Here is a 27,399-nt window from a genome sequence, read left to right as displayed (position 1 = left end):
ATGTTATAAACCCTGACAAAGTGGGGGCTTGTGCCGTGATTGAGGTTAGAGTTTTCACCCGTGAAAGTCCAATGCAGTAGACTAACCTTTGAAGGTAGTGTACCTTTAGTGTTTAGAAAGCTGTGTTCACTGTAAAGGCGCCATCCAAAAACATGTACCGTAGTTATCAGGCCTGTGTCTCAAAATTAAATATTGTAACCATAAACTAGGCAAGAGCAGGGTAGTGATGTTGTTTTTGCACAGATAACCAAAGGAAGAACACTCTTCATAATGAGCACCATGGAAATTAACATGGCTCGGCAGCACCTTCTGTCCGAATTATTCATTAGAAGGGAATGGGCAGAGCAGGGGCAAGAGGCCTGGCTATCCAGTATGATGCAAAGGATGACCTCTATAAACATGGAGGTGTGTCTGGGCAGTGGCCTGTTACATCAAGCCCTGATTGAGTTCTGTAACACTCAGAACATCAAAGATGAGCATATTAAGATGGTCCAACTCACTGCATACATGTACTTCCACATGATAGTCATGGAAGAAAGGTACCAAGAAAGTGCACTCTCTGTGCAAAATCAGGCTGAGCCTTTAAATCAAACACAGAGTGAGTAAAGGCAGGTGGAGGAGAAAATACGAGAGAGCCAACATTCTGAGTTAGAATTAGGAAACCTCATCAAGCAGCTAAAGGAGGAGTTGGCAGTACAGCAACAAAATAATTCAGAGCAGGTGTCCCAGTTATCTGCACTAAAAGAAGAGTGCCAAGAAAGGGTGGATTCCCTGAAAGAGAGTCAACTAAAATTGGACCAACAAGTGATATACAATAGAACCTGCTTAGAGGATATGATTGCATTACAAAATTAGATCAAGCAATTGGAAGAGGAAGGAGAATAATAAGTAAATCATTAAAGCAGTCCATTCCCAAACAGATTTTGATCAGAAACGCCAGAAGTTAGGCACTATAAAACAACAGAGAGATAACCTTAGTGAACAGAAATTTGCACTGTATCAGGAAAAAGATGCCCTGTGCTAGGAAGTGTGCAAATTAAAAACCAACCTGGAGAGAAGTGAGTCATGTTTTCTGGAACTGACTAACCTAAAATTAGAGAATTAAACATTAATGGGGCACATAAGACAAATAGAATGTGATTTAGAACAGACAATACAGACCAAAAATGCGCAGAGGGAGGAGATGCATCTTCTGCAGCAGAAGTGGTCTGAGTACTCCCAGACAATACAGGAAGCACAAAAAAGAAAATTAGGCCCTTGGTGATGAGAACAGGGGACTCCAGACCCAAATAGTAGCACAAGAGAAGGTCATAGAAGTCAGTCAAGCCCTGATAGCAGAGCACAAAACCCAGGCCTTTGCATACTGTCAAGAAATAGGGGCTGAGAAAGAGAAATCCGAGAGGTTAGAAACAGTGTGCTATGTTAAATAAGGACTTGAGGAACCCTGAACAGTTAGAGAGGGCCGGGGCAACCCCTGATTACAGTGTGATGCCCTCTGTTCCAAGGGCCTCAAGCCAACTTACCAACCTATACGTCCAAGGCGCTACCAATTTCATGTCTACAAGTGCACAAGAACCAGGAACCATGAGGCAGCCGGACTCAATTAGGCCTAGCATGAATGAGCCGGCAGGCCAGCGTCCATCAGAGATTGATGGACGTGCCTCCCTATTCCGGTTCAATAATATTGCGGCCAATGTATCTGACCAGGAAGACTCCTATGAAGAGAAAACCAGGGAGTTATACTGGCAGAAAAATCAGCTACAAAGGAACCACCCACAACAAAGGTAGAATACTTGACTGGGTGGCAGACCATAACTGCCAGGTCAACATTCTCTCCATCTCACCACTAGCTTGGACTGACCATCACCTTGTGTCATTCATGCTTTCTACTAACAGACCCCCACCTCCACCCGCCCTCAGGGCTCCACACACACTAACCAGAAACAAAAAGAATATTACTGTTTACAGGCTTATCCCGGCCTTACTTCCCACCCTCAACCTGCCCCAGACAATACCGATCCCGAGAGCCTGGTCGAGGAATACAACAAAATTATGACCACCTCTTTGGACCAGATTGACCCCCTCAAACTTAGACCAAGCAAGCCAAAAACACACTTGAATAAATGGTTTACACCCTTCCTAAAAAACCTAAGGCAACAAAAAAGAAACTGTGAGGCTGCCTGGAAAAAACTACCATCAGAAGCAAACAAACTTAAACTCACCAAACTGTCTGCCCTCTATAAAAAAAGAAATATGCCTAGCCAAACGAATATCCTTCGACACGCGCATATCCCAAGCCAAGTCCAACATGAAGGAACTATTCACCATTCATAAATAAATAGAGACCCCTATAGCATTACCTGACACATGTACCAAAGATAAAAAATGGTGTTCAGATATCCAACGCGCCGTAGCCAATAAAATATCCACCCTACAAAACAAAATTTCCTGTAAAAGAGCTTCTCTAAATAATCCTCCTCTATCCAAAATAACTGGGAATACAAATGCTGATGAATCCACCCGATTCAACTTCACTACATGTTCTATTCCTGAAGTGGAAAGAATGATTCTGTCCCTCAAACCCTCCAACTGCCAGGGCGATCTCTACCCTGCGCAGCTCATCAAGGATGCGGCCCGAGACCTATCACCCTTTATAACAAAACTTATCAACGCGTCCTTCTCTACTGGCATCATCCCTACCAACCTTAAACAATCCTGGGTACTCCCACTCCTAAAAAATACCTACTCTTGACCCATCTACACCTACCAATTACAGGCCAATCACTACAGTGCCCTTCCTTCTAAATGTTCTGGACATGGTAGCTTATATACAAATCCAAAAGCACCTGGAATTGCACCACCTACTAGGAGCCAGACAATCAGGCTTCCGTACCCAACATGGAACGGAGACAGCCCTCATCGATCTCAAGTCCCAAGTTGATGATCTTAGAGACAATGGCAAATCAGCCCTACTCCTCCTCCTAGATCTCTCAGCTGCATTAGACCTGGTTGACCACACTATTCTTTGCAACCATCTTGACACAGCAGCACACTTCTCTGACGACGCTGTCACCTGGATTATATCCGGGGAAGTTTAATGAGCAAGGGACCACTTTTTTATTTAGGGGCTTGTGGGATGTGGTCAAAACATGATAAGAAAAAACAATTTCCCAAGAACAAGCTACCTATTGGTGTCACACATATGGGCTTGAGGTCTAGACAAAGATTTGGCACATTTTGACAATAATCTTGTGTTTGAAGCAAATATCACAAGATATAACACATAGGCTAGTATTTTATCACAAATATATTAACTTTTATTAATCTTCATAAAATATTGAGCCCGGTGGGTTCAATTATTAAAAGAACACAAAGAACAATAGAGATAAATCACAATCCTGTTAAATAGCATGAAACAATCATATGGAGATAACACAGTGTGAGTCAACTTATTTCATCCTGATCCTATATCAAAACACTATTGTTTCTCAAGGTGATGTTAGTCATTCTAAGGGTGACTTGTCAACATGAATATTTTTATAGTGAAGCTATTACAAAGAGTCCCCAGTTGGTACAGTCTGTGGGCATAAGCCCATCTATACAAAGTGTCGACAGGATAGCTCTGTTTCCAGCCTTATAGGTACAAAAAACAAAAACGTTTTTTTCATTTGTAGCTGACTGTTGTCCATTCAGCCAGTGTAGGACCAAAATAAGGCTTTCATCAGGACACGTTAGAGAGGTGTTTTTGACCCAAAACTCAGCGTCTTCACAGTGGGTTTCGAATATTAACTGGAATATCTCTAGAGACAAACAAACCAAAAAATTAAAAACTAGCTGTGTTTGAGATATCATTCATAAACATACCTCATCACCATTTCTATGACCTGCCCTGTCTTCTCTTGATCATTGTGCACCCAAGAAGAAATCTCTACGTGATTTTTCATATATGACTATGACAAAATTAAATTAAGTAAGTTATTTTGTGTTGTCTTTGTTGTCACTTTTGGAACACCTTAATGTGCACATACATTTCCTATTTTTGCATAATTCTACTTTTGTTGATCATTTCATTGTAACAAGGTGTTTGTTATTTTTAATACCTTATAGTGTAGCTGAAGTTTGTTGATTTTTTTCAAAAGGTTATTTCGAGGTCTTAAAGTACCTCCTCCATTTCTGTCATAGCGGAATGTGTCAACAAATGACCTTCCATGGCTAAAAAGGAAAGAAAGAAGAAGAGTGCATAAATGCACATGAGATGTGGTGGCACTATCTCCAAAAGATTTTTTATTATTCCTAATAACCTATTAGGATGAGGGCCTGTGTCACTCTTCCTACCTTCCGTGAGCGCTGAAGGGGATGTCATCAGCGGAAAGTTAGTGGAATAGCCGGCGTGATGCAGAAATAGTAGCATTTGTTTCGAACGCCGTTCCGGAAAAAAGCCCGTGCTGAAAGATAACAAAGGCACATGGAAAGTTGTAAAATAAAACTTTTCCAATGTGTGCTGCGGTGTAAGGCAACTTCCTATGCAGAAAGACTTACTATTGCGAAGAGAACGGGACTGTTGCTTCTCAACCTCAGACGATCGCGTTGTCTGTAAGGAACGTCTCAACAGTCATGTGATCTTTTTTACATCTTTTTAAAGGTTTAGGGACCTGCCGCTGACGTGATGACGTCTGGCCGGATGGAATAGAACTACACCCCGGACGTCTTACAAAAACTTTTTGTGTAAAATATACCGCCATTGCAAGGTCAGGAAGACCGCATGGCTAAACCGCCATTACCAAGTCAGGCTAACCGCCTGGCTATACCACCATTATACGATCAGGCTAAACGCGTGTCAGAATGTTGTATATATCAAAGAAAGGCGGAATGTTGGTGTCATTGTGAGAGATGTTGTTGAAGATCATATGTTCATACTCATTTTGATAAAATAAGATTGTTGCCACCTCTCATAGGTGCAGGATTGGAATTATTTGGACCGGAATAGACCCTAGATATAAGGATGTTCAAAAAGAAGAAACAAGGGGAAGCAAAATTACCACGTGATTATTTGTGTAAAAAAAGGTTCCATTCAATGTACAAATTTAGTCCACTGTTAACAGAATCTTGTTTGTGGATCCATTTTTGTTCTAATTTACGTAAATTGAGGTCCCTGTCTCCCCCTCGGGGATGTTGATCGAGAGTTTGTAGGACAAACCAGGTCAGGTCATTGAAAGAGTGTTTCATTTTACTATAATGATCTACTAGTGGTTTGTCTTTGATGTTATTTTTAATACATGAACGATGTTCCCCTATTCTCGTTCTGATGGTACGTTTGGATTTTCCAATGTACATAAGATTACATGGACAAATGATGCAATAGATTACCCATTTCGTTGCACAGTTGGAAAATGTTTTCAAAGTCCATGTTCCTGTTTTTACTTCAACACTTTTGACATTTTTAGTGAAATTGCACATTAGGCATTTTCCACATTTAAAATGGCCTACAACTGGCGGAAGACTCCATAGTGTGGGTTGAGTCAAAGACGTGGTGGGTAGTCTCGGGTACGTGTGAACCAATCTATCCCCGATATTTTGTAGCCGTTTAAACGCAAAACGGGGGGGAGGGATAGAAAAAGCTTCAGTATTAATCATTTTCCAATGTTTGAGAATAGTTCTCCTCAAGGCATTACTGATCGGAGTGTAGGTTGTTACACAGGTGATTTTTTCTAACTGCACACGGTCCTGTTTAACAAGGCAGGCAGCTCTAGGGGTGTTTTTTGCCCTTTTATAGGATCTTCTGATGGTATGGGGCGGATAGCCCCTTACTTTTAGGTTATTTTTTAGTTTTTCGCTGTGGACTAGGAAATCTTGTTTATCTGAACAGTTTCGCCTAATCCTCAGAAACTGTCCAAATGGAAGATTTTCTTTAAGTGAGTGAGGATGAAAACTTTCGAAATGCAAGAGTGTATTTTTTTGGGTTGGTTTTTTATACAGACTAGTTCCAATATTGTTATCAGATGTACGATATATGAGAAGGTCTAAGAAAGGAATTTCTTTCTTGTTAGCTTCCCACGTAAACTGAAGCGATAGTTCGCATTGATTCAGCCAAATATTGAAACTGGTAAGTTCTTGCATCGTGCCGCGCCAAATCATAAAGATGTCATCAATATAGCGGTACCATGCATGGATATTTTTCCCGAAGGGATTCGTGTCATTGTATATATGGATGTTCTCAAAATGATCCATATATAAATTGGCCAAATCGGGGGCAAAAGTAGCCCCCATACTTGTGCCATTAAGTTGTTGATAAAAAGAATTCTTATGAATAAAGAAATTTTTTCTAAGGGCAATATGTATGCACTCTGCAATGAATGCTGACGGGGGTTGTTTATCAGTCCGTGTTTCCAATAGTTTGAACATTACGTCAATGCATTTCATCTGTGGTATATTCGTATAGAGTGATGTGATGTCAAGGGTGACAAAAACGTCATCTGGTAGTAGAGTGACAGAGTGCAAGATGTTTATCATTGCAGTGGAATCTTGGATATATGATTTCATTTTCTTGACAAAAGGTCTGAGAAACACGTCTGCATAGACTGACAAGGGTTCCAAAAGTGAGCCTATAGCAGAAACTATGGGTCGTCCAGGAGGGCATGTGACGTTCTTATGTATTTTTGGTAGGCAATAAAAAGCCGGGATGACTGGATGTTTATTTACCAAAAACAGTTTTTCATCATCATTTATCCACCCTTCATGGGCCGCATGTGTCATCAGACTCATAATTTCTTCCATGATCTTTATGGTGGGGTCTGATGGAATGGGTTTGTAGACCGTTAGATCGGATAATTGTCTATTGACTTCTAGATCGTAAAGATCAGATCCCCATAAAACAATGCCTCCACCTTTGTCTGCCGGTTTTATTACAAATGAGGAATTAGATTCCAAATTTTTTAAAGCCAGTTGTTCTGCTTTCGAAAGATTATATGTCTGTTTGTTTTTGTTAGTACAGAGAAATTTCATATCTCTTAATATTCTATTTTCAAAGGCCAGAATTTCAGGAGATACCATGGATTGTAAGGGGGTAAAGTTGGAAGGTGGTTTTTTTCCCGATTTGTTGTCGCTCTCTGGAACTGGATCGTTTTTATCATGAAAGAAAAAGCGTAGTCTAACAGCACGAAAGAAGTTTCTCATTTCGATTTCTGTTTGAAACAAGTCTGCCCGAGATGCTGGAACAAAAGATAGGCCTTTGGACAGAAGTTTTATTTCATCGGGCAATAGTATGTGTTTGCTTAAATTGAAAATAGGGGTTACCATGTTGACGGGGGGATCCATTGGCGGGTCCGCATCCCGTGATTGCCCCATTGTCTGTTTCTTCCCCGATTTCCTCGTCGTTGAAAAAACTGTTGTTGTTGTCCTCTTTGAGGTTGTGGGATGCCACTTGGATTGGGGGTATTTGTAGAGCTGTCTGAATCACTACTGTTTGAAGAATTAGAGAAAGTAACCCACTTGGTATTTCTTTGGGGTCTCATTTGTGGCTGTCCATTCCAATTAGTCTGATTTGGGTTATGTTGTTGAAAAAAACCAGAGACTAGATATGGATATGTGATTTCCTCTTTATAATTTGCAATGTCTTTTTTTAGTTTCCAAATTTTTTTGTCTAATGTTAGTGTTTGAAATTTAGACATTTCTATATTCATTTTTTCTAGAGTGGATTTAGCCTCAGTGATACCCAAATCAGTTGCAATCTTCTTTTCTAGGGTATCAATCTCAACTTGTTGTTTTTTACTTTCTTCTTCTGCTGTTTCTATAATCAAAATCACCCAGTCACGGGAACATTTGTTGCCTACACCACTGAATCCTTTCATAAATTTAGGATTATCTAGGAAGACTCTAGGTATGTTTTTGACCTGTAAGCCCTCAGGTATAACTCCGGCTTTTAGGTACTCTATCATGAGTTGTCCGTGAGATTGGGTGCGTATTAACTTTTTTGTTTTTTGCGCAAAAAGATCCACATCATTTGTATTATTAGGTGCGGCAACAGAGGGTCCCGCAACAGGGGTCTCTAGAATCGAAGGCAGACCAATGCATTTTTTGTACATATCCTCTGTAAATGAAACAATATGTACGTTTTCCATTTTATGCTTTCGCAAAATACTCAACCAACCACGCGGGTTGTCCTAAAACTGGGGAAGTTTAATGAGCAAGGGACCACTTTTTTATTTAGGGGCTTGTGGGATGTGGTCAAAACATGATAAGAAAAAACAATTTCCCAAGAACAAGCTACCTATTGGTGTCACACATATGGGCTTGAGGTCTAGACAAAGATTTGGCACATTTTGACAATAATCTTGTGTTTGAAGCAAATATCACAAGATATAACACATAGGCTAGTATTTTATCACAAATATATTAACTTTTATTAATCTTCATAAAATATTGAGCCCGGTGGGTTCAATTATTAAAAGAACACAAAGAACAATAGAGATAAATCACAATCCTGTTAAATAGCATGAAACAATCATATGGAGATAACACAGTGTGAGTCAACTTATTTCATCCTGATCCTATATCAAAACACTATTGTTTCTCAAGGTGATGTTAGTCATTCTAAGGGTGACTTGTCAACATGAATATTTTTATAGTGAAGCTATTACAAAGAGTCCCCAGTTGGTACAGTCTGTGGGCATAAGCCCATCTATACAAAGTGTCGACAGGATAGCTCTGTTTCCAGCCTTATAGGTACAAAAAACAAAAACGTTTTTTTCATTTGTAGCTGACTGTTGTCCATTCAGCCAGTGTAGGACCAAAATAAGGCTTTCATCAGGACACGTTAGAGAGGTGTTTTTGACCCAAAACTCAGCGTCTTCACAGTGGGTTTCGAATATTAACTGGAATATCTCTAGAGACAAACAAACCAAAAAATTAAAAACTAGCTGTGTTTGAGATATCATTCATAAACATACCTCATCACCATTTCTATGACCTGCCCTGTCTTCTCTTGATCATTGTGCACCCAAGAAGAAATCTCTACGTGATTTTTCATATATGACTATGACAAAATTAAATTAAGTAAGTTATTTTGTGTTGTCTTTGTTGTCACTTTTGGAACACCTTAATGTGCACATACATTTCCTATTTTTGCATAATTCTACTTTTGTTGATCATTTCATTGTAACAAGGTGTTTGTTATTTTTAATACCTTATAGTGTAGCTGAAGTTTGTTGATTTTTTTCAAAAGGTTATTTCGAGGTCTTAAAGTACCTCCTCCATTTCTGTCATAGCGGAATGTGTCAACAAATGACCTTCCATGGCTAAAAAGGAAAGAAAGAAGAAGAGTGCATAAATGCACATGAGATGTGGTGGCACTATCTCCAAAAGATTTTTTATTATTCCTAATAACCTATTAGGATGAGGGCCTGTGTCACTCTTCCTACCTTCCGTGAGCGCTGAAGGGGATGTCATCAGCGGAAAGTTAGTGGAATAGCCGGCGTGATGCAGAAATAGTAGCATTTGTTTCGAACGCCGTTCCGGAAAAAAGCCCGTGCTGAAAGATAACAAAGGCACATGGAAAGTTGTAAAATAAAACTTTTCCAATGTGTGCTGCGGTGTAAGGCAACTTCCTATGCAGAAAGACTTACTATTGCGAAGAGAACGGGACTGTTGCTTCTCAACCTCAGACGATCGCGTTGTCTGTAAGGAACGTCTCAACAGTCATGTGATCTTTTTTACATCTTTTTAAAGGTTTAGGGACCTGCCGCTGACGTGATGACGTCTGGCCGGATGGAATAGAACTACACCCCGGACGTCTTACAAAAACTTTTTGTGTAAAATATACCGCCATTGCAAGGTCAGGAAGACCGCATGGCTAAACCGCCATTACCAAGTCAGGCTAACCGCCTGGCTATACCACCATTATACGATCAGGCTAAACGCGTGTCAGAATGTTGTATATATCAAAGAAAGGCGGAATGTTGGTGTCATTGTGAGAGATGTTGTTGAAGATCATATGTTCATACTCATTTTGATAAAATAAGATTGTTGCCACCTCTCATAGGTGCAGGATTGGAATTATTTGGACCGGAATAGACCCTAGATATAAGGATGTTCAAAAAGAAGAAACAAGGGGAAGCAAAATTACCACGTGATTATTTGTGTAAAAAAAGGTTCCATTCAATGTACAAATTTAGTCCACTGTTAACAGAATCTTGTTTGTGGATCCATTTTTGTTCTAATTTACGTAAATTGAGGTCCCTGTCTCCCCCTCGGGGATGTTGATCGAGAGTTTGTAGGACAAACCAGGTCAGGTCATTGAAAGAGTGTTTCATTTTACTATAATGATCTACTAGTGGTTTGTCTTTGATGTTATTTTTAATACATGAACGATGTTCCCCTATTCTCGTTCTGATGGTACGTTTGGATTTTCCAATGTACATAAGATTACATGGACAAATGATGCAATAGATTACCCATTTCGTTGCACAGTTGGAAAATGTTTTCAAAGTCCATGTTCCTGTTTTTACTTCAACACTTTTGACATTTTTAGTGAAATTGCACATTAGGCATTTTCCACATTTAAAATGGCCTACAACTGGCGGAAGACTCCATAGTGTGGGTTGAGTCAAAGACGTGGTGGGTAGTCTCGGGTACGTGTGAACCAATCTATCCCCGATATTTTGTAGCCGTTTAAACGCAAAACGGGGGGGAGGGATAGAAAAAGCTTCAGTATTAATCATTTTCCAATGTTTGAGAATAGTTCTCCTCAAGGCATTACTGATCGGAGTGTAGGTTGTTACACAGGTGATTTTTTCTAACTGCACACGGTCCTGTTTAACAAGGCAGGCAGCTCTAGGGGTGTTTTTTGCCCTTTTATAGGATCTTCTGATGGTATGGGGCGGATAGCCCCTTACTTTTAGGTTATTTTTTAGTTTTTCGCTGTGGACTAGGAAATCTTGTTTATCTGAACAGTTTCGCCTAATCCTCAGAAACTGTCCAAATGGAAGATTTTCTTTAAGTGAGTGAGGATGAAAACTTTCGAAATGCAAGAGTGTATTTTTTTGGGTTGGTTTTTTATACAGACTAGTTCCAATATTGTTATCAGATGTACGATATATGAGAAGGTCTAAGAAAGGAATTTCTTTCTTGTTAGCTTCCCACGTAAACTGAAGCGATAGTTCGCATTGATTCAGCCAAATATTGAAACTGGTAAGTTCTTGCATCGTGCCGCGCCAAATCATAAAGATGTCATCAATATAGCGGTACCATGCATGGATATTTTTCCCGAAGGGATTCGTGTCATTGTATATATGGATGTTCTCAAAATGATCCATATATAAATTGGCCAAATCGGGGGCAAAAGTAGCCCCCATACTTGTGCCATTAAGTTGTTGATAAAAAGAATTCTTATGAATAAAGAAATTTTTTCTAAGGGCAATATGTATGCACTCTGCAATGAATGCTGACGGGGGTTGTTTATCAGTCCGTGTTTCCAATAGTTTGAACATTACGTCAATGCATTTCATCTGTGGTATATTCGTATAGAGTGATGTGATGTCAAGGGTGACAAAAACGTCATCTGGTAGTAGAGTGACAGAGTGCAAGATGTTTATCATTGCAGTGGAATCTTGGATATATGATTTCATTTTCTTGACAAAAGGTCTGAGAAACACGTCTGCATAGACTGACAAGGGTTCCAAAAGTGAGCCTATAGCAGAAACTATGGGTCGTCCAGGAGGGCATGTGACGTTCTTATGTATTTTTGGTAGGCAATAAAAAGCCGGGATGACTGGATGTTTATTTACCAAAAACAGTTTTTCATCATCATTTATCCACCCTTCATGGGCCGCATGTGTCATCAGACTCATAATTTCTTCCATGATCTTTATGGTGGGGTCTGATGGAATGGGTTTGTAGACCGTTAGATCGGATAATTGTCTATTGACTTCTAGATCGTAAAGATCAGATCCCCATAAAACAATGCCTCCACCTTTGTCTGCCGGTTTTATTACAAATGAGGAATTAGATTCCAAATTTTTTAAAGCCAGTTGTTCTGCTTTCGAAAGATTATATGTCTGTTTGTTTTTGTTAGTACAGAGAAATTTCATATCTCTTAATATTCTATTTTCAAAGGCCAGAATTTCAGGAGATACCATGGATTGTAAGGGGGTAAAGTTGGAAGGTGGTTTTTTTCCCGATTTGTTGTCGCTCTCTGGAACTGGATCGTTTTTATCATGAAAGAAAAAGCGTAGTCTAACAGCACGAAAGAAGTTTCTCATTTCGATTTCTGTTTGAAACAAGTCTGCCCGAGATGCTGGAACAAAAGATAGGCCTTTGGACAGAAGTTTTATTTCATCGGGCAATAGTATGTGTTTGCTTAAATTGAAAATAGGGGTTACCATGTTGACGGGGGGATCCATTGGCGGGTCCGCATCCCGTGATTGCCCCATTGTCTGTTTCTTCCCCGATTTCCTCGTCGTTGAAAAAACTGTTGTTGTTGTCCTCTTTGAGGTTGTGGGATGCCACTTGGATTGGGGGTATTTGTAGAGCTGTCTGAATCACTACTGTTTGAAGAATTAGAGAAAGTAACCCACTTGGTATTTCTTTGGGGTCTCATTTGTGGCTGTCCATTCCAATTAGTCTGATTTGGGTTATGTTGTTGAAAAAAACCAGAGACTAGATATGGATATGTGATTTCCTCTTTATAATTTGCAATGTCTTTTTTTAGTTTCCAAATTTTTTTGTCTAATGTTAGTGTTTGAAATTTAGACATTTCTATATTCATTTTTTCTAGAGTGGATTTAGCCTCAGTGATACCCAAATCAGTTGCAATCTTCTTTTCTAGGGTATCAATCTCAACTTGTTGTTTTTTACTTTCTTCTTCTGCTGTTTCTATAATCAAAATCACCCAGTCACGGGAACATTTGTTGCCTACACCACTGAATCCTTTCATAAATTTAGGATTATCTAGGAAGACTCTAGGTATGTTTTTGACCTGTAAGCCCTCAGGTATAACTCCGGCTTTTAGGTACTCTATCATGAGTTGTCCGTGAGATTGGGTGCGTATTAACTTTTTTGTTTTTTGCGCAAAAAGATCCACATCATTTGTATTATTAGGTGCGGCAACAGAGGGTCCCGCAACAGGGGTCTCTAGAATCGAAGGCAGACCAATGCATTTTTTGTACATATCCTCTGTAAATGAAACAATATGTACGTTTTCCATTTTATGCTTTCGCAAAATACTCAACCAACCACGCGGGTTGTCCTAAAACTGGGGAAGTTTAATGAGCAAGGGACCACTTTTTTATTTAGGGGCTTGTGGGATGTGGTCAAAACATGATAAGAAAAAACAATTTCCCAAGAACAAGCTACCTATTGGTGTCACACATATGGGCTTGAGGTCTAGACAAAGATTTGGCACATTTTGACAATAATCTTGTGTTTGAAGCAAATATCACAAGATATAACACATAGGCTAGTATTTTATCACAAATATATTAACTTTTATTAATCTTCATAAAATATTGAGCCCGGTGGGTTCAATTATTAAAAGAACACAAAGAACAATAGAGATAAATCACAATCCTGTTAAATAGCATGAAACAATCATATGGAGATAACACAGTGTGAGTCAACTTATTTCATCCTGATCCTATATCAAAACACTATTGTTTCTCAAGGTGATGTTAGTCATTCTAAGGGTGACTTGTCAACATGAATATTTTTATAGTGAAGCTATTACAAAGAGTCCCCAGTTGGTACAGTCTGTGGGCATAAGCCCATCTATACAAAGTGTCGACAGGATAGCTCTGTTTCCAGCCTTATAGGTACAAAAAACAAAAACGTTTTTTTCATTTGTAGCTGACTGTTGTCCATTCAGCCAGTGTAGGACCAAAATAAGGCTTTCATCAGGACACGTTAGAGAGGTGTTTTTGACCCAAAACTCAGCGTCTTCACAGTGGGTTTCGAATATTAACTGGAATATCTCTAGAGACAAACAAACCAAAAAATTAAAAACTAGCTGTGTTTGAGATATCATTCATAAACATACCTCATCACCATTTCTATGACCTGCCCTGTCTTCTCTTGATCATTGTGCACCCAAGAAGAAATCTCTACGTGATTTTTCATATATGACTATGACAAAATTAAATTAAGTAAGTTATTTTGTGTTGTCTTTGTTGTCACTTTTGGAACACCTTAATGTGCACATACATTTCCTATTTTTGCATAATTCTACTTTTGTTGATCATTTCATTGTAACAAGGTGTTTGTTATTTTTAATACCTTATAGTGTAGCTGAAGTTTGTTGATTTTTTTCAAAAGGTTATTTCGAGGTCTTAAAGTACCTCCTCCATTTCCTTTGCCTTGTAAAACAGGACCGTGTGCAGTTAGAAAAAATCACCTGTGTAACAACCTACACTCCGATCAGTAATGCCTTGAGGAGAACTATTCTCAAACATTGGAAAATGATTAATACTGAAGCTTTTTCTATCCCTCCCCCCCGTTTTGCGTTTAAACGGCTACAAAATATCGGGGATAGATTGGTTCACACGTACCCGAGACTACCCACCACGTCTTTGACTCAACCCACACTATGGAGTCTTCCGCCAGTTGTAGGCCATTTTAAATGTGGAAAATGCCTAATGTGCAATTTCACTAAAAATGTCAAAAGTGTTGAAGTAAAAACAGGAACATGGACTTTGAAAACATTTTCCAACTGTGCAACGAAATGGGTAATCTATTGCATCATTTGTCCATGTAATCTTATGTACATTGGAAAATCCAAACGTACCATCAGAACGAGAATAGGGGAACATCGTTCATGTATTAAAAATAACATCAAAGACAAACCACTAGTAGATCATTATAGTAAAATGAAACACTCTTTCAATGACCTGACCTGGTTTGTCCTACAAACTCTCGATCAACATCCCCGAGGGGGAGACAGGGACCTCAATTTACGTAAATTAGAACAAAAATGGATCCACAAACAAGATTCTGTTAACAGTGGACTAAATTTGTACATTGAATGGAACCTTTTTTTACACAAATAATCACGTGGTAATTTTGCTTCCCCTTGTTTCTTCTTTTTGAACATCCTTATATCTAGGGTCTATTCCGGTCCAAATAATTCCAATCCTGCACCTATGAGAGGTGGCAACAATCTTATTTTATCAAAATGAGTATGAACATATGATCTTCAACAACATCTCTCACAATGACACCAACATTCCGCCTTTCTTTGATATATACAACATTCTGACACGCGTTTAGCCTGATCGTATAATGGTGGTATAGCCAGGCGGTTAGCCTGACTTGGTAATGGCGGTTTAGCCATGCGGTCCTCCTGACCTTGCAATGGCGGTATATTTTACACAAAAAGTTTTTGTAAGACGTCCGGGGTGTAGTTCTATTCCATCCGGCCAGACGTCATCACGTCAGCGGCAGGTCCCTAAACCTTTAAAAAGATGTAAAAAAGATCACATGACTGTTGAGACGTTCCTTACAGACAACGCGATCGTCTGAGGTTGAGAAGCAACAGTCCCGTTCTCTTCGCAATAGTAAGTCTTTCTGCATAGGAAGTTGCCTTACACCGCAGCACACATTGGAAAAGTTTTATTTTACAACTTTCCATGTGCCTTTGTTATCTTTCAGCACGGGCTTTTTTCCGGAACGGCGTTCGAAACAAATGCTACTATTTCTGCATCACGCCGGCTATTCCACTAACTTTCCGCTGATGACATCCCCTTCAGCGCTCACGGAAGGTAGGAAGAGTGACACAGGCCCTCATCCTAATAGGTTATTAGGAATAATAAAAAATCTTTTGGAGATAGTGCCACCACATCTCATGTGCATTTATGCACTCTTCTTCTTTCTTTCCTTTTTAGCCATGGAAGGTCATTTGTTGACACATTCCGCTATGACAGAAATGGAGGAGGTACTTTAAGACCTCGAAATAACCTTTTGAAAAAAATCAACAAACTTCAGCTACACTATAAGGTATTAAAAATAACAAACACCTTGTTACAATGAAATGATCAACAAAAGTAGAATTATGCAAAAATAGGAAATGTATGTGCACATTAAGGTGTTCCAAAAGTGACAACAAAGACAACACAAAATAACTTACTTAATTTAATTTTGTCATAGTCATATATGAAAAATCACGTAGAGATTTCTTCTTGGGTGCACAATGATCAAGAGAAGACAGGGCAGGTCATAGAAATGGTGATGAGGTATGTTTATGAATGATATCTCAAACACAGCTAGTTTTTAATTTTTTGGTTTGTTTGTCTCTAGAGATATTCCAGTTAATATTCGAAACCCACTGTGAAGACGCTGAGTTTTGGGTCAAAAACACCTCTCTAACGTGTCCTGATGAAAGCCTTATTTTGGTCCTACACTGGCTGAATGGACAACAGTCAGCTACAAATGAAAAAAACGTTTTTGTTTTTTGTACCTATAAGGCTGGAAACAGAGCTATCCTGTCGACACTTTGTATAGATGGGCTTATGCCCACAGACTGTACCAACTGGGGACTCTTTGTAATAGCTTCACTATAAAAATATTCATGTTGACAAGTCACCCTTAGAATGACTAACATCACCTTGAGAAACAATAGTGTTTTTGATATAGGATCAGGATGAAATAAGTTGACTCACACTGTGTTATCTCCATATGATTGTTTCATGCTATTTAACAGGATTGTGATTTATCTCTATTGTTCTTTGTGTTCTTTTAATAATTGAACCCACCGGGCTCAATATTTTATGAAGATTAATAAAAGTTAATATATTTGTGATAAAATACTAGCCTATGTGTTATATCTTGTGATATTTGCTTCAAACACAAGATTATTGTCAAAATGTGCCAAATCTTTGTCTAGACCTCAAGCCCATATGTGTGACACCAATAGGTAGCTTGTTCTTGGGAAATTGTTTTTTCTTAACCTGGATTATATCCTTCTTAAATGGTCGAACAATGAGGGTCTTCTCCCCTCTCGCAGCTGCCGACCCCATACCCATCACATGTGGTGTGCCTCAGGGATCCTGCGTTTCGCTCCACGCTCTACAACATTTTTACTAAGCCCCTTTTCGATGATCTGGATCATCTCGGTATCACCTACACTAACTATGCAGATGCTACCCAGATTCTCCTCCAGCTTTCAGGGGATTATGAAAAGGTTTTGGCCTTGGTAAATAGAGTGTACATCATCCAGGCATGGATGGCCACGCATGGTCTATGCCTGAATGATGATAAAACCGAACTCATCATCCTGGGTACCCCCTCTAACCTAAAAAAACTAGTTCTGACTATTCCTCATTCATAATTGATGGCAATGGCATTAAAGTGGAACATAAGGTAAAAACACTAGGCTTTTATCTTGACTCAAACCTCTCATTTGCCAAACAGGTCAATTCTTTAGCGTCCTCCACGGCTTAAAGGTGCAACATTATTTGCACCGGCAAGCCATTTCTCTCTGACAGTAGGTGCACCATCCTGGCCTGAGCCCTCATCCTGTCTCGCCTGGACTATTGCAATGCCATGTATTTAGGATTGACTAAAGCCACTATCAGAAGAATCCAAACATTACGAAACGATGCTCTTAGAGCGGCACTAGGCATTTCCAGAAGAGATCACATTTCCGAGTGCAGTCGACAGAACAACGGGCTCCCAACCAATGACAAAATCGTTGTAAAAACCCTGTCGCTCACCCACAAATCTCTTAACAATGCTGCCTCCATCTACCTGGCCGAGAGATTCCATAAACAGACCTCCCTGAGACCACTTAGATTAGCTAACAGAGATCGCCTCTCCATACCTAGTTTCAAATGCTCCACCATCGGAGGCAACAGCTTCCCCGTGAAAGCAGCCGAATTGTGGACCTCCCAGCCTCCCATCCTGAGAATAGACCAATCTTGCCAAAATTTCAGATCCAACACTATGTGGCTGAAATCTAATGACCAGTAATGATAACTCTTGCTCAGCAAGCAGCTAGGACTCACTACTGTGGTACCTTATGCCTGTATGGAGTGTCTCCTTCCTTGCTTCTCTCGACCTGCTACCCTTGTGGTAACTATAACTGCCCTACTCCCTGCCATATACTTGTACTTATCTCCGCCCACCTGGTTATATTTATAAACACATTAACCCTTGTATATATTGCTTCTATAAGATGTCTTTATCATTTGTATATACCAATCCTGTATCCTACGCTTGTAAATAGGTACCATCTGTATATACCTTCTTGTAATTAATGACTTGTATGTAGATTCTATACCTCTTTCTATGTAATCAAGCCTTGCATATACTTGTAACTGCTGCGCCCTGTTACCCCTGGGTATGATGCGCATTATAAATAATAAACAAACAAACCACCTGGTCCACTTTGCAGATCAAAAGGAGTCTGAGTTTAGGCCCCAAAAGAGCAGCTTGAAAACCTCCACCCATTCAGGGAGGTGGGGGAGTTCTCCACCAACCCCGGAAGAAGGGAGGAGTCAGATGACTACTCCCCGTGAGAAAGAGGGAGTCCAAGGGAAGTGACCCAGAGAGCCCATAATATTACAGGAGAGAAGAGACTAGGCCCCATCATTCTGGGAGAATCCCAGTCTCCAAGAATCAGGGAGCGCCTATAGGATAGGGATGAGACCTCAAATAGCAGCAGCTCTGAGTCTGAGGGTGAATGGACTCGGGTGCAGCGGAAAAAGAAGGCTGCCAAACAAAAGAGAATTCAGGTGAAAGACCCCATTAGACAGATAAAAGCCATTAGAAGTTTCATGACCTTGTACCATAAAAATGCAAAGTGCTCAGTCTTGGAGCATCTGGAGCTGTATGACCAGATGATGTCATTTGGCATTAAAAATGACCAGAATTCTATGGAGTTTGCCAAATGGACATTCTCCCCAGAATACTCCAGCGTCTTTGCTGGGCTGGAGGATCAGAACCATTCAAGGTGGTTTACCTACAAGGCTGCCATCTTGAAGCACTTCTCCATGAAACCCCCAGGAGGCTCGCAAGGCGGCCTACAACCCGCAGTGCAGAGAGGATCAGCCCAAGAGAATTTGTTCAGGAATTTAAACAGGCATTTGCACAAACCACTAGGCGGGTGCGCACGAACAGTAGGGAGTTCATTAATACCTATTTCCATGCACTCCCTAAGTACATTATGACGCAGTTAGTTAGGGACTTCAATGATGAAAGGACCCTGGACTGGGTAATAGAGCAAGCTACCCGGATCTATGAGGTCCAACAGCCAGTAGAAAATTAGAATCCCCCCCAAAAACCTCAAACAAACCAACACCCCCGCTGCTACCAAGGTGGCGGAGGTGACGGTTAGCCCCATTTTGGACCTAGAAATCGGGGGACCTAAAAATACACCTCCCGCTAACCAACCAAACCAGAGGCAGAAAAGACCCTCTGACCAGTCCCAAGTAGGCGGTAGCCAGGCAGGGTACCCCACAAATGTGTCACCTGACCCTGCCAACTACATCAGCCCAAGGTACAAGGGGAACAGACTCCTTTTCGGTATGTATGGACTCCCCCCGGCTCAGGAGGGGCATCCAATCAGGTGAGTGCGGCCCCAGGAAACTTCTCTCCAAACTTCCCTCAGGATGGCAGTAATCTTCCACTCTCTAATTTAGGTTTCTTCCCCAGGTACCCTCAAAACCCCAACATTCAGAACAACCCTCCTTACTCGCCCCGCTTTCAGGAGTCTAGACCACCAAAGCAGGGATAGGGGAGGCCAAAGATGGAGAGCTACCATGGAAACCCTCAATACCCTAGCTACTCTGGGAGGAGGGACAGTTACGCTTCGCGAGAGCAGCCAAGATTTGACTCTAGACCCCCATCAGCCTGCGAGGGTGTCACAACTGGAGCGCCAGATCCAGAGCTTGACCCAAGACATGAGTCGTGTGTTGAGGACTCAGTAGAACCCTCAGATGAACCTGGCTGCTCAGAACAGCTCGAACCAGGGGTCTGGCAACCCGGAACAATGACAGGGAGAGAACCCTGACAACCAGCAGGTTCCAGAGGAGGAGGCCCGGGAGGAAGGGCGATGCAAAGCCCTAGAGGAAGCTTCCTTCCTCACCTGTGAAAAGCCCCTAGAAACCTCTGAATCTGAACCCAAATCTCCTATCCCCGAAAAGCTGCAACCTACGGAACAGAGGGTAAGTAGGAGAAACAAAGGGACAAAGAAGACCCATTTTGTGGAGGAAGTCGGCGTCCTCCAGTTTGAAGGGGAAGATTCCTTGGAGGATTCTGGGAAGTCTTATCTTTCAAGGATGGGGGGGATTCCTTCCAAAGAAAAATGGGTCCCAAAAGACCATCACTCAGACTGGGTAGGTATGGGGACTGACCTAGAACTGCCTATCCCTGAACCCCAGAAATGTCCTCCTGAGAACTTAGAAATGAAGGAGGGATCCTCCCCACAAACCGGTTCAAGTGACTGTCTCCAGGAAAGGGGGACAGCATAGAATCAAGGGGAAAAAGGGGATGAAAAAAGCCTACCAATCTCAGGATTCCAAATTTTATTTACAGATTCCCGAACTCTGACACAGAAAACAGGCCAAGATCTCACAGTGTCGGAGTCCCAAATTAAAGAAATTAACTGCCCAGCTAGCCCAAAATGCCCATTTCCTTTGCCCCGTGGAGGAGAAAGAAGGTAGGTTTTATGCCCCCGTCTGGGTGTAAGGGCAGTGTGCAATTTCAGCACTGGTGGACACCGCATCCCAAGCCACCCTCCTGTCCAAAAATGCATTTGAGTAACTCAATTCAGGAAGGGGGGAGAGTCACCAAATTCCCCTCACAACTCTTCTTGGACAACTCCAGAACTTTGACGGGAATGACATTCCCATCGAGGGGACTGCGGATCTGGAGATCAAAATTGGGCGACACAAGGTGAAACGCCCGGTTATATTCATTACTCCAGAGGGGACCCACTGTCTATTAGGGAATAACCTTGTTTGGAGGTTGTCTCCACTAATAGACTGTGTGTACAAAGTCCTCTGGACCCAGACTAACCAGCCAATAAAATTAAAACAGAGCACCAACTATGTAAGCCTAAATGGCAAATGCCAAATGGTTGAGCAGCGGTCTGACAAAATTGAGTTCCATTTCAGGAACAATCAAGTCCCCGACATCACTGTAATTGCTGTAGGACAACAAACTGGTGATGGGAACCCTTCACCATCCCTGAAAATCAACCTTCCTTCCAGTTCCAAATGGCATTCCACACTGGAAGGAAATACCCTGAAATGTTATTTTGATCCACAATTTGAAAACCCAAGTCGCATGAGAAAAAGTGATGACAAACCAGCACAAAGCTTGGCCGATATTAAGAAAAAGGGTGAACAGCTGTACCTCCCCAATCAGGTAAATGATGGGTGGGGGCTGTTCATGCCAGAGTATGCCTGAATAATGGAAAAAGCTCCCAAAAGATCAGACCATTCCCACATTTAAATTGATTGACAAGTGGGAAATGGGCCTGGAAACTTCCAATTCCAAACATGTCCTGCCTAGCAGGTGCATGCTAAAAATGTCGATTGGTGATAAAAGCATAGAGTATAATTGTTGGGTCATGCGATATGTCCCCTCTGCATTCTACTTAGGCAGTGACATTCTCAATCGGTTCACGAATAATTTGGACCTCATTAATCACAAAGCCTGGTCCCCACTGGGGGTTAACCCCATGGGCTTTGATAATCCCGAAAAGGCATTTCGGTCAGCTCAATTGCTACTGTATGCAGCTGAAATTCAAATTGGAGAGGAGGTCACCATCCGAGGACTGACCTGACAATTCCCAATCTCCCTAAAAATTAAGAGAGAACAGAATCTCCAAAACCCGGAGGCTCATACACATTAAAACCATCATCTCCAACAGCAGGGGTTGGGGTTGAACCCGACACCATTAGTTGACTTAGAACCCAACACCATTCAAATATTGGTGGACAACAGCGACCCTGGGAGTATCACCCTGGGTGCAGACACCTTTATTGGAATGGTGATTGATGGCCAACATTTCTCCATTGATTTAGGTATTGAAATCATAGGACAGATCCCCAATGACTGCTATGACTGTGACAATGACATACCGGCAGAGAAGATCTTTACCCGGCAAGGGGGGAATTTCTTGCTGTACTCTTCCTGCCCTTACGGGGGGGGGGAAGAGGTGACCTGTGACATCAGGAAGGATGAGGTGATATTCCAGGTCACAAACTGGTAAATACACTTGCACACCAAGTTAATAACAATTCAAATTGTAAAGTGAGGACTGTTCAAAATAATGATTACAGAGTTCAAGGTGCAGGGGAGAAAATACACAGCCTTGGTATCTAGGCTGGGAACATATGCAAAAAAGAGGTCATATTCACCAACGCATGCGCGAGTGACGTCATAACACTTAACAATATAAAAACACGTAAAATGTGAGAGAGGCTCATTCAACTGCCGTCTCCCACGGCTCCTGAACTCCTCCTACATTGCTGGTGTGAATCGAAGTGAGTATTTAGACCGGACTTTAAAACTACTTAGCAAACGCACTTAATTCTGGGCTCTAAGCCTGTTTTTGCCTTTTAGAAAGCTTTTCACATACATTTTTATAAAATATCTCTTCTTCTCTCTAGGCTTGAGAGAATCGCTTCTGCCTTCGGTCCCCATTGGGAACAGACTTAAAAGAACTAGATTCCGTGAGCCTAGTGGACAATACACAATCGACTACCCTCTGAGTCTTTGCTGGTTATAAGCATAACTCAAGGTAAGAGGTCATTTTGCATCAACCGAGCACAATAATTTGCACTCCTTAGTAATAAATTATCCCCCAAAATTCACTGCGCCAAGGGCAAAATATAGGGTCAGCTACCCACAATTTATATAGACACATATGTGGCATAATCACACTAACTTGGTGAATGTGGAAAGACTGGGGTAATGTTGGGCTTTTTTTCAATAGAATGTGTTACCCACCAATACAGCAAAAATGTTTAGCTAATTACTGTCTTCATAACAAATGTGATTTTGTTGTTATATTTTGTTCACTATTAAGTCTATCTAAAGCACTAATATATTGTATATAATTTTCCTTTTGTAGAAATTGTTTGATGAATATGTCGCCCCTGATGAAGAGTTTTTTCGACTCGAAACGCGTTGGGCACTTGAAAACACAAATAAATAACAGAATTTACTGTTGATGATCACTAATTGTCTATTGAATGTGTTTTTCCTAAATCTTCTGTATTTTGAATATAAAGAAATTCATAAACATTCAAAATTATCTTCGGATTATCAACTCCATTAGGCCATTCGGCCTGCTAGACAGTGTGCAGGGGACGCGGCTATCCCTATCGGATTGCTCTCTCTTTTTTGGTGATATTCCAGGTCCACAGTGACTGCCTTTCCTACCTGAAACCTCCTGTCCAGGCCAAAACCATAACCAGAGATCTCTCCACGCAGCTGGAGGATACCGCAGAGATTGAAAACCTGAGCTCTTTCCAGGCTTCGGGCAGATGGTTGAGGAGCGGGTCAACCTGGCTGATGCCTGTGAGACTGAGGAGCAAAAGCTGAAGCAGGCTTGGGTTTCAAAAAATCTTTCCTGTGAACCCGTACGACTGTGGTCGCACAGAGATACATTCTACCTCTATACCGATGGACCCTGGGATGACTCCCGTATTCGTGAAGCAATAACGGTTTCCTCTCGCATCTATGGAACCTAGAGTCCTGTGGTATAATTCATCCAGTCCACAGTACCCTTAACAATCCGGTACTGAGGATACTAAAGCCTAATGGCCAATGGAAACTATGCACAGACCTTAGGGAGCTGAACAAACGGGTCCACATGTCCCGATGGCCTCTTCTCTACATTGACCAGGGACTGGCCCAGATCCAGGGGTCAAAGGTGTGCACCGCCATTGACCTGAGCAATGGCTACTGGACAGTACCCGTAAGTATGGAAGACCAGTACAAGCTAACCTTCACCTTCGGGGGGCAGCAGTACACATGTACCCAAAGTCCCTTTGGATATATAAACTCCGGCAATGAATTTAACATCTTCCTACATAAGGCCATGCCCGACTTGGGTGAAGGGGAAACCTGGCCTATGTGGATGATGTTCTAATTAAAAGCTCAACTGTGGAGGAACACATAGCGTAAATCCGCTATGTTCTGACCCAGTTGAGGGAAGCCAGAGTGAACTGTCCTACCAGAAGGCGCAGTGGTGTAGGAGCTGTGTGAACTTCTTAGGGCATGACATTATCCCTGAGGGTCTCTGGCCTCAGACGAAAAAAGTGGAAGCACTACTAAAACTGAAAGACTCCCCAACTCTGCGTGGACTAAGGAGCCTTCTTGGATTTACTAATTACAGTAGAAAGTTCATAGAGGATTACGCAGAGGTCATGAGACCCCTGGTCCATTTATTAAAGGCCAGGGTCAAGTGGGAGTATTGTCCAGAACAAGCCGAGGCAGTGAAACAACTGAAGAGAAGACTCTCACAAGCACCTTGTCTAGTTTACCCCATCAAAAACAAGAAGTCCTTCTTGGAGACGGGGTTCTCGAATACGTGCTTAATAGCGGTATTGTACCAAAAGCATGACAAGGTCAATAAAGACATCTCCTATGCGATTAAGACTTTATCCTCTGTGGAGGAAAAATTCAACAATTGTGAGAAGGCACTCCTGGCAACGGTGTGGGCATTGAAAAATTACCGCCTGTTCATCCCGGGGGAGCACATAATCATTGATACTCCTCACCAGCCTTTGCAATGCCTCCAAAGTGACAGAGCAGGGCATGGGAATGTGAGTAATTCCAGAATTACTTCCTGGATTCTGTCCATGCAAGGCTTTCCTGTGAAGGTCAGATATGGCCAAAACAAGAAGAATCCCCTCACGCAAGGTTTGGCTGACTTGCATGATTATGCCTGAGAAAACTTGCTCGAGGACGAAAGTCTCAAAACACCAGAGAACATGGAGGTGTACCTGAATTCCCTGCACAAGGTCTATGCAGAAGACAAGTGCAAGGGGGTGCACACAGTTTATGTGGACCGGTACTCCTACCATGTTGATAACAATGGGGAAAAGGAACTGGTGGCCGGCGTTGGGAATGCCTGGATGAATGATGCCCGGAACCCTACACTGGGTACCAGATCGGTCCCCGAAGTAGTCAGGTGGCGGAGTTGATGGCAGGTCACCAGGCCATCCTCACTGTCGTGCAACACCGACTCCATGAACTGGTCATTATCACTGATTCAGATTATGTCGAACGGGTTTGTGGAGCACCTGATTAATTGGAAAACCAGAGGCATGCTGTGTGCAAACAATAAACCACTCGAGCATGTTATGTTATGGATATTTATATAGTGCACAGTCAACTGAGGCATCTTGGCGTTGAGGAGGTAAAAAGCCACTAGAACACGACGGCACAGCAAACCCGTAGCTGATGATTCAGAAGAGATGGGTCTTCAAAGCTTTTCAGAAGGCAAGATGATTGGACAGTAGTTTCATAACAGAGGGAAGACTGTTGCATAACTGTGCCGCTGTGATAGAAAAAGCACGACACCCCAGGCGAGAACAGCGAAAGGAGGGCACGTACAGCAAGCCAGCAGAAGCTGACCGCAATAGGCGGTTAGGCACATAGGGCTTGAATTTTACACACAGGTACTCTGCACCTTGATCATGCAGAGCCCAGTGCACAATACAGAGTGCCTTAAACTGAATACGTTGTGCCACAGGAAGCCAGTGGAGGGAGCACAATACAGGGGATCCATAAGGGGGACCCGCTGCCACCCTAGCTGCTAGATTCTGGAGGCGCTGTAACCCTCCAACCAGTCCCTTGGGTTGTGCCAGGTACAGTGAGCTGCAGTAATTCAGCCTGCTCAGGATCATAGCTGCTACTATAGGTGGACACAGTATTGCTGGGATCAAATTGAGCACTTTGCTTAAGATCTTAAGCTGAAAGTGCCCCTGCTGGCATACCGAAGACACTTGGGCCGTCAAGGAGAGATCAGCCGACATAATCACTCCCAGATGTTTTACCTTCGTAGAAGGTACCGGAAGAGGCCCCATAGAGGAAGGCCAGAAAGAGGAAATCCAAAGTGAGGGGTCAGAAGGGGAACCCGCCACCTGCACCTCAGTTTTGTCCCTTTTCAATTTCATCCAGTTATGACCCATCCATGCCCCAACGGCAGTCAGGCACTTGTGCAAGCATGTATACACCTTGGCCTAATCCTGATCCAGATCTAGACGAATCAGCAACTGGGTGTCGTCTGCGTACGAGTAGGACCTGATGTCGAAGGAGCGGATGAGGCAAACCAGCAGAAAGATATAGATTTTAAAAAGAATCGGGGACAAAGCAGAACCCTGGGGGACACCACAGCTAAGATGTGAAGATTTACACAGGAAGGGTGGCAAAGAAAGAGTTTGGGATCTGTCAGCCAGAAAGAAGCCAAACCAGGTCAATACCTGACACGATACACCAATCTGGCCCAGGCGGGCGAGTAGGGTAACGTGATCCACAGTGTTGGATGCCGCTGAAAGATCTAAGAGAATCAGGGCGCCAACACCCCCCTGATCATCCAGCCTGACCATATCGTCCAGCACGGACGCCAGGACCCTGCCTGGACGAAGCCCGACAGGGCCAGGTCAAGCGTCCTGGAAGACTCCTAGAAGGACAAGAGTAGAGGGGAGACCAGTCATTCAAGAAGTTTAATAAGATTGGGGAGAAGGGAAATAGGACGGAAATTAGACAGAAGGACGGCTTCTTCAAGAAGGGAATAACAAGAGTGGCCTTAAGCTCTGGCAGGATAACTCCCGACTGGCAGGAAAGGTTAACAGCGTTGGTGATCTTGCGCAGAAGGCTGGCAGATAGCTGTTCCATCACTCCAAGAGGCAGCAGGTCGGAAGAGGCACAGGACTTAATCCATTGCATCACCTTAAAAAACCATTTCTTCAGAAAATAATGGAAAAAGAGGCCACGTGGAACCAGGAGGGTCAATATCTTCATAGATAGCCCGATTATCAGACAGAGAAGTGTGGGCAGAGGAGGCAAGACTACCTATAATATTTGTATGAATAGTTTCAACTATAGTAATACAAAAAGTGGATAAGGAGTCACATAACTTCTGAGTCGGTCTTACAGCCGGGGTACATTTGGATGAGGATGACCATGATTTAATTACAGAGAAAAGGATCTTAGGCTGATTTAGTGCAGTTTCAATCCTTTCAGCAAAATGGAGTTTCTTCACTGTGAGAATGGACGCCGAATAGGCTGAGAGGCTGGCCATATATAAAAGTTTGTAAGAGGAATCCTAGCCATGACGCCATTTCCGCTCTAATTGTCTCACCCACAGGCGCGCCGACCTTAATTGGTCAGTAAACCAGGGTTCGGACGGGTGTCTGCAGGGTTGAAATTGGCGGAGAGGAGCCATCTCATTGGCAG

The 27,399-nt window shown here is 42.1% G+C and overlaps 1 protein-coding gene across 1 annotated transcript in view; it reads left to right on the top strand.

The window, feature by feature from the left end:
* Positions 1-399: 399 nt before the first annotated feature.
* LOC138487516 (zinc finger protein 850-like) overlaps positions 400-27,399 on the top strand; it is a 56,350-nt gene continuing 29,350 nt past the window's right edge. The window contains exon 1 of the mRNA XM_069614018.1: positions 400-598. Within this exon, the coding sequence (XP_069470119.1) occupies positions 400-598 (199 nt within the window). The remainder of the gene's footprint in view (positions 599-27,399) is intronic.

Source organism: Ambystoma mexicanum, chromosome 9, assembly GCF_040938575.1.
Source record: "Ambystoma mexicanum isolate Mex_15411 chromosome 9, UKY_AmexF1_1, whole genome shotgun sequence".
Lineage (NCBI taxonomy): Eukaryota > Metazoa > Chordata > Amphibia > Caudata > Ambystomatidae > Ambystoma > Ambystoma mexicanum.
The sequence above is the reverse complement of the archived record's forward strand: the minus strand, read 5'-3'. Positions and strand labels throughout refer to the sequence as shown.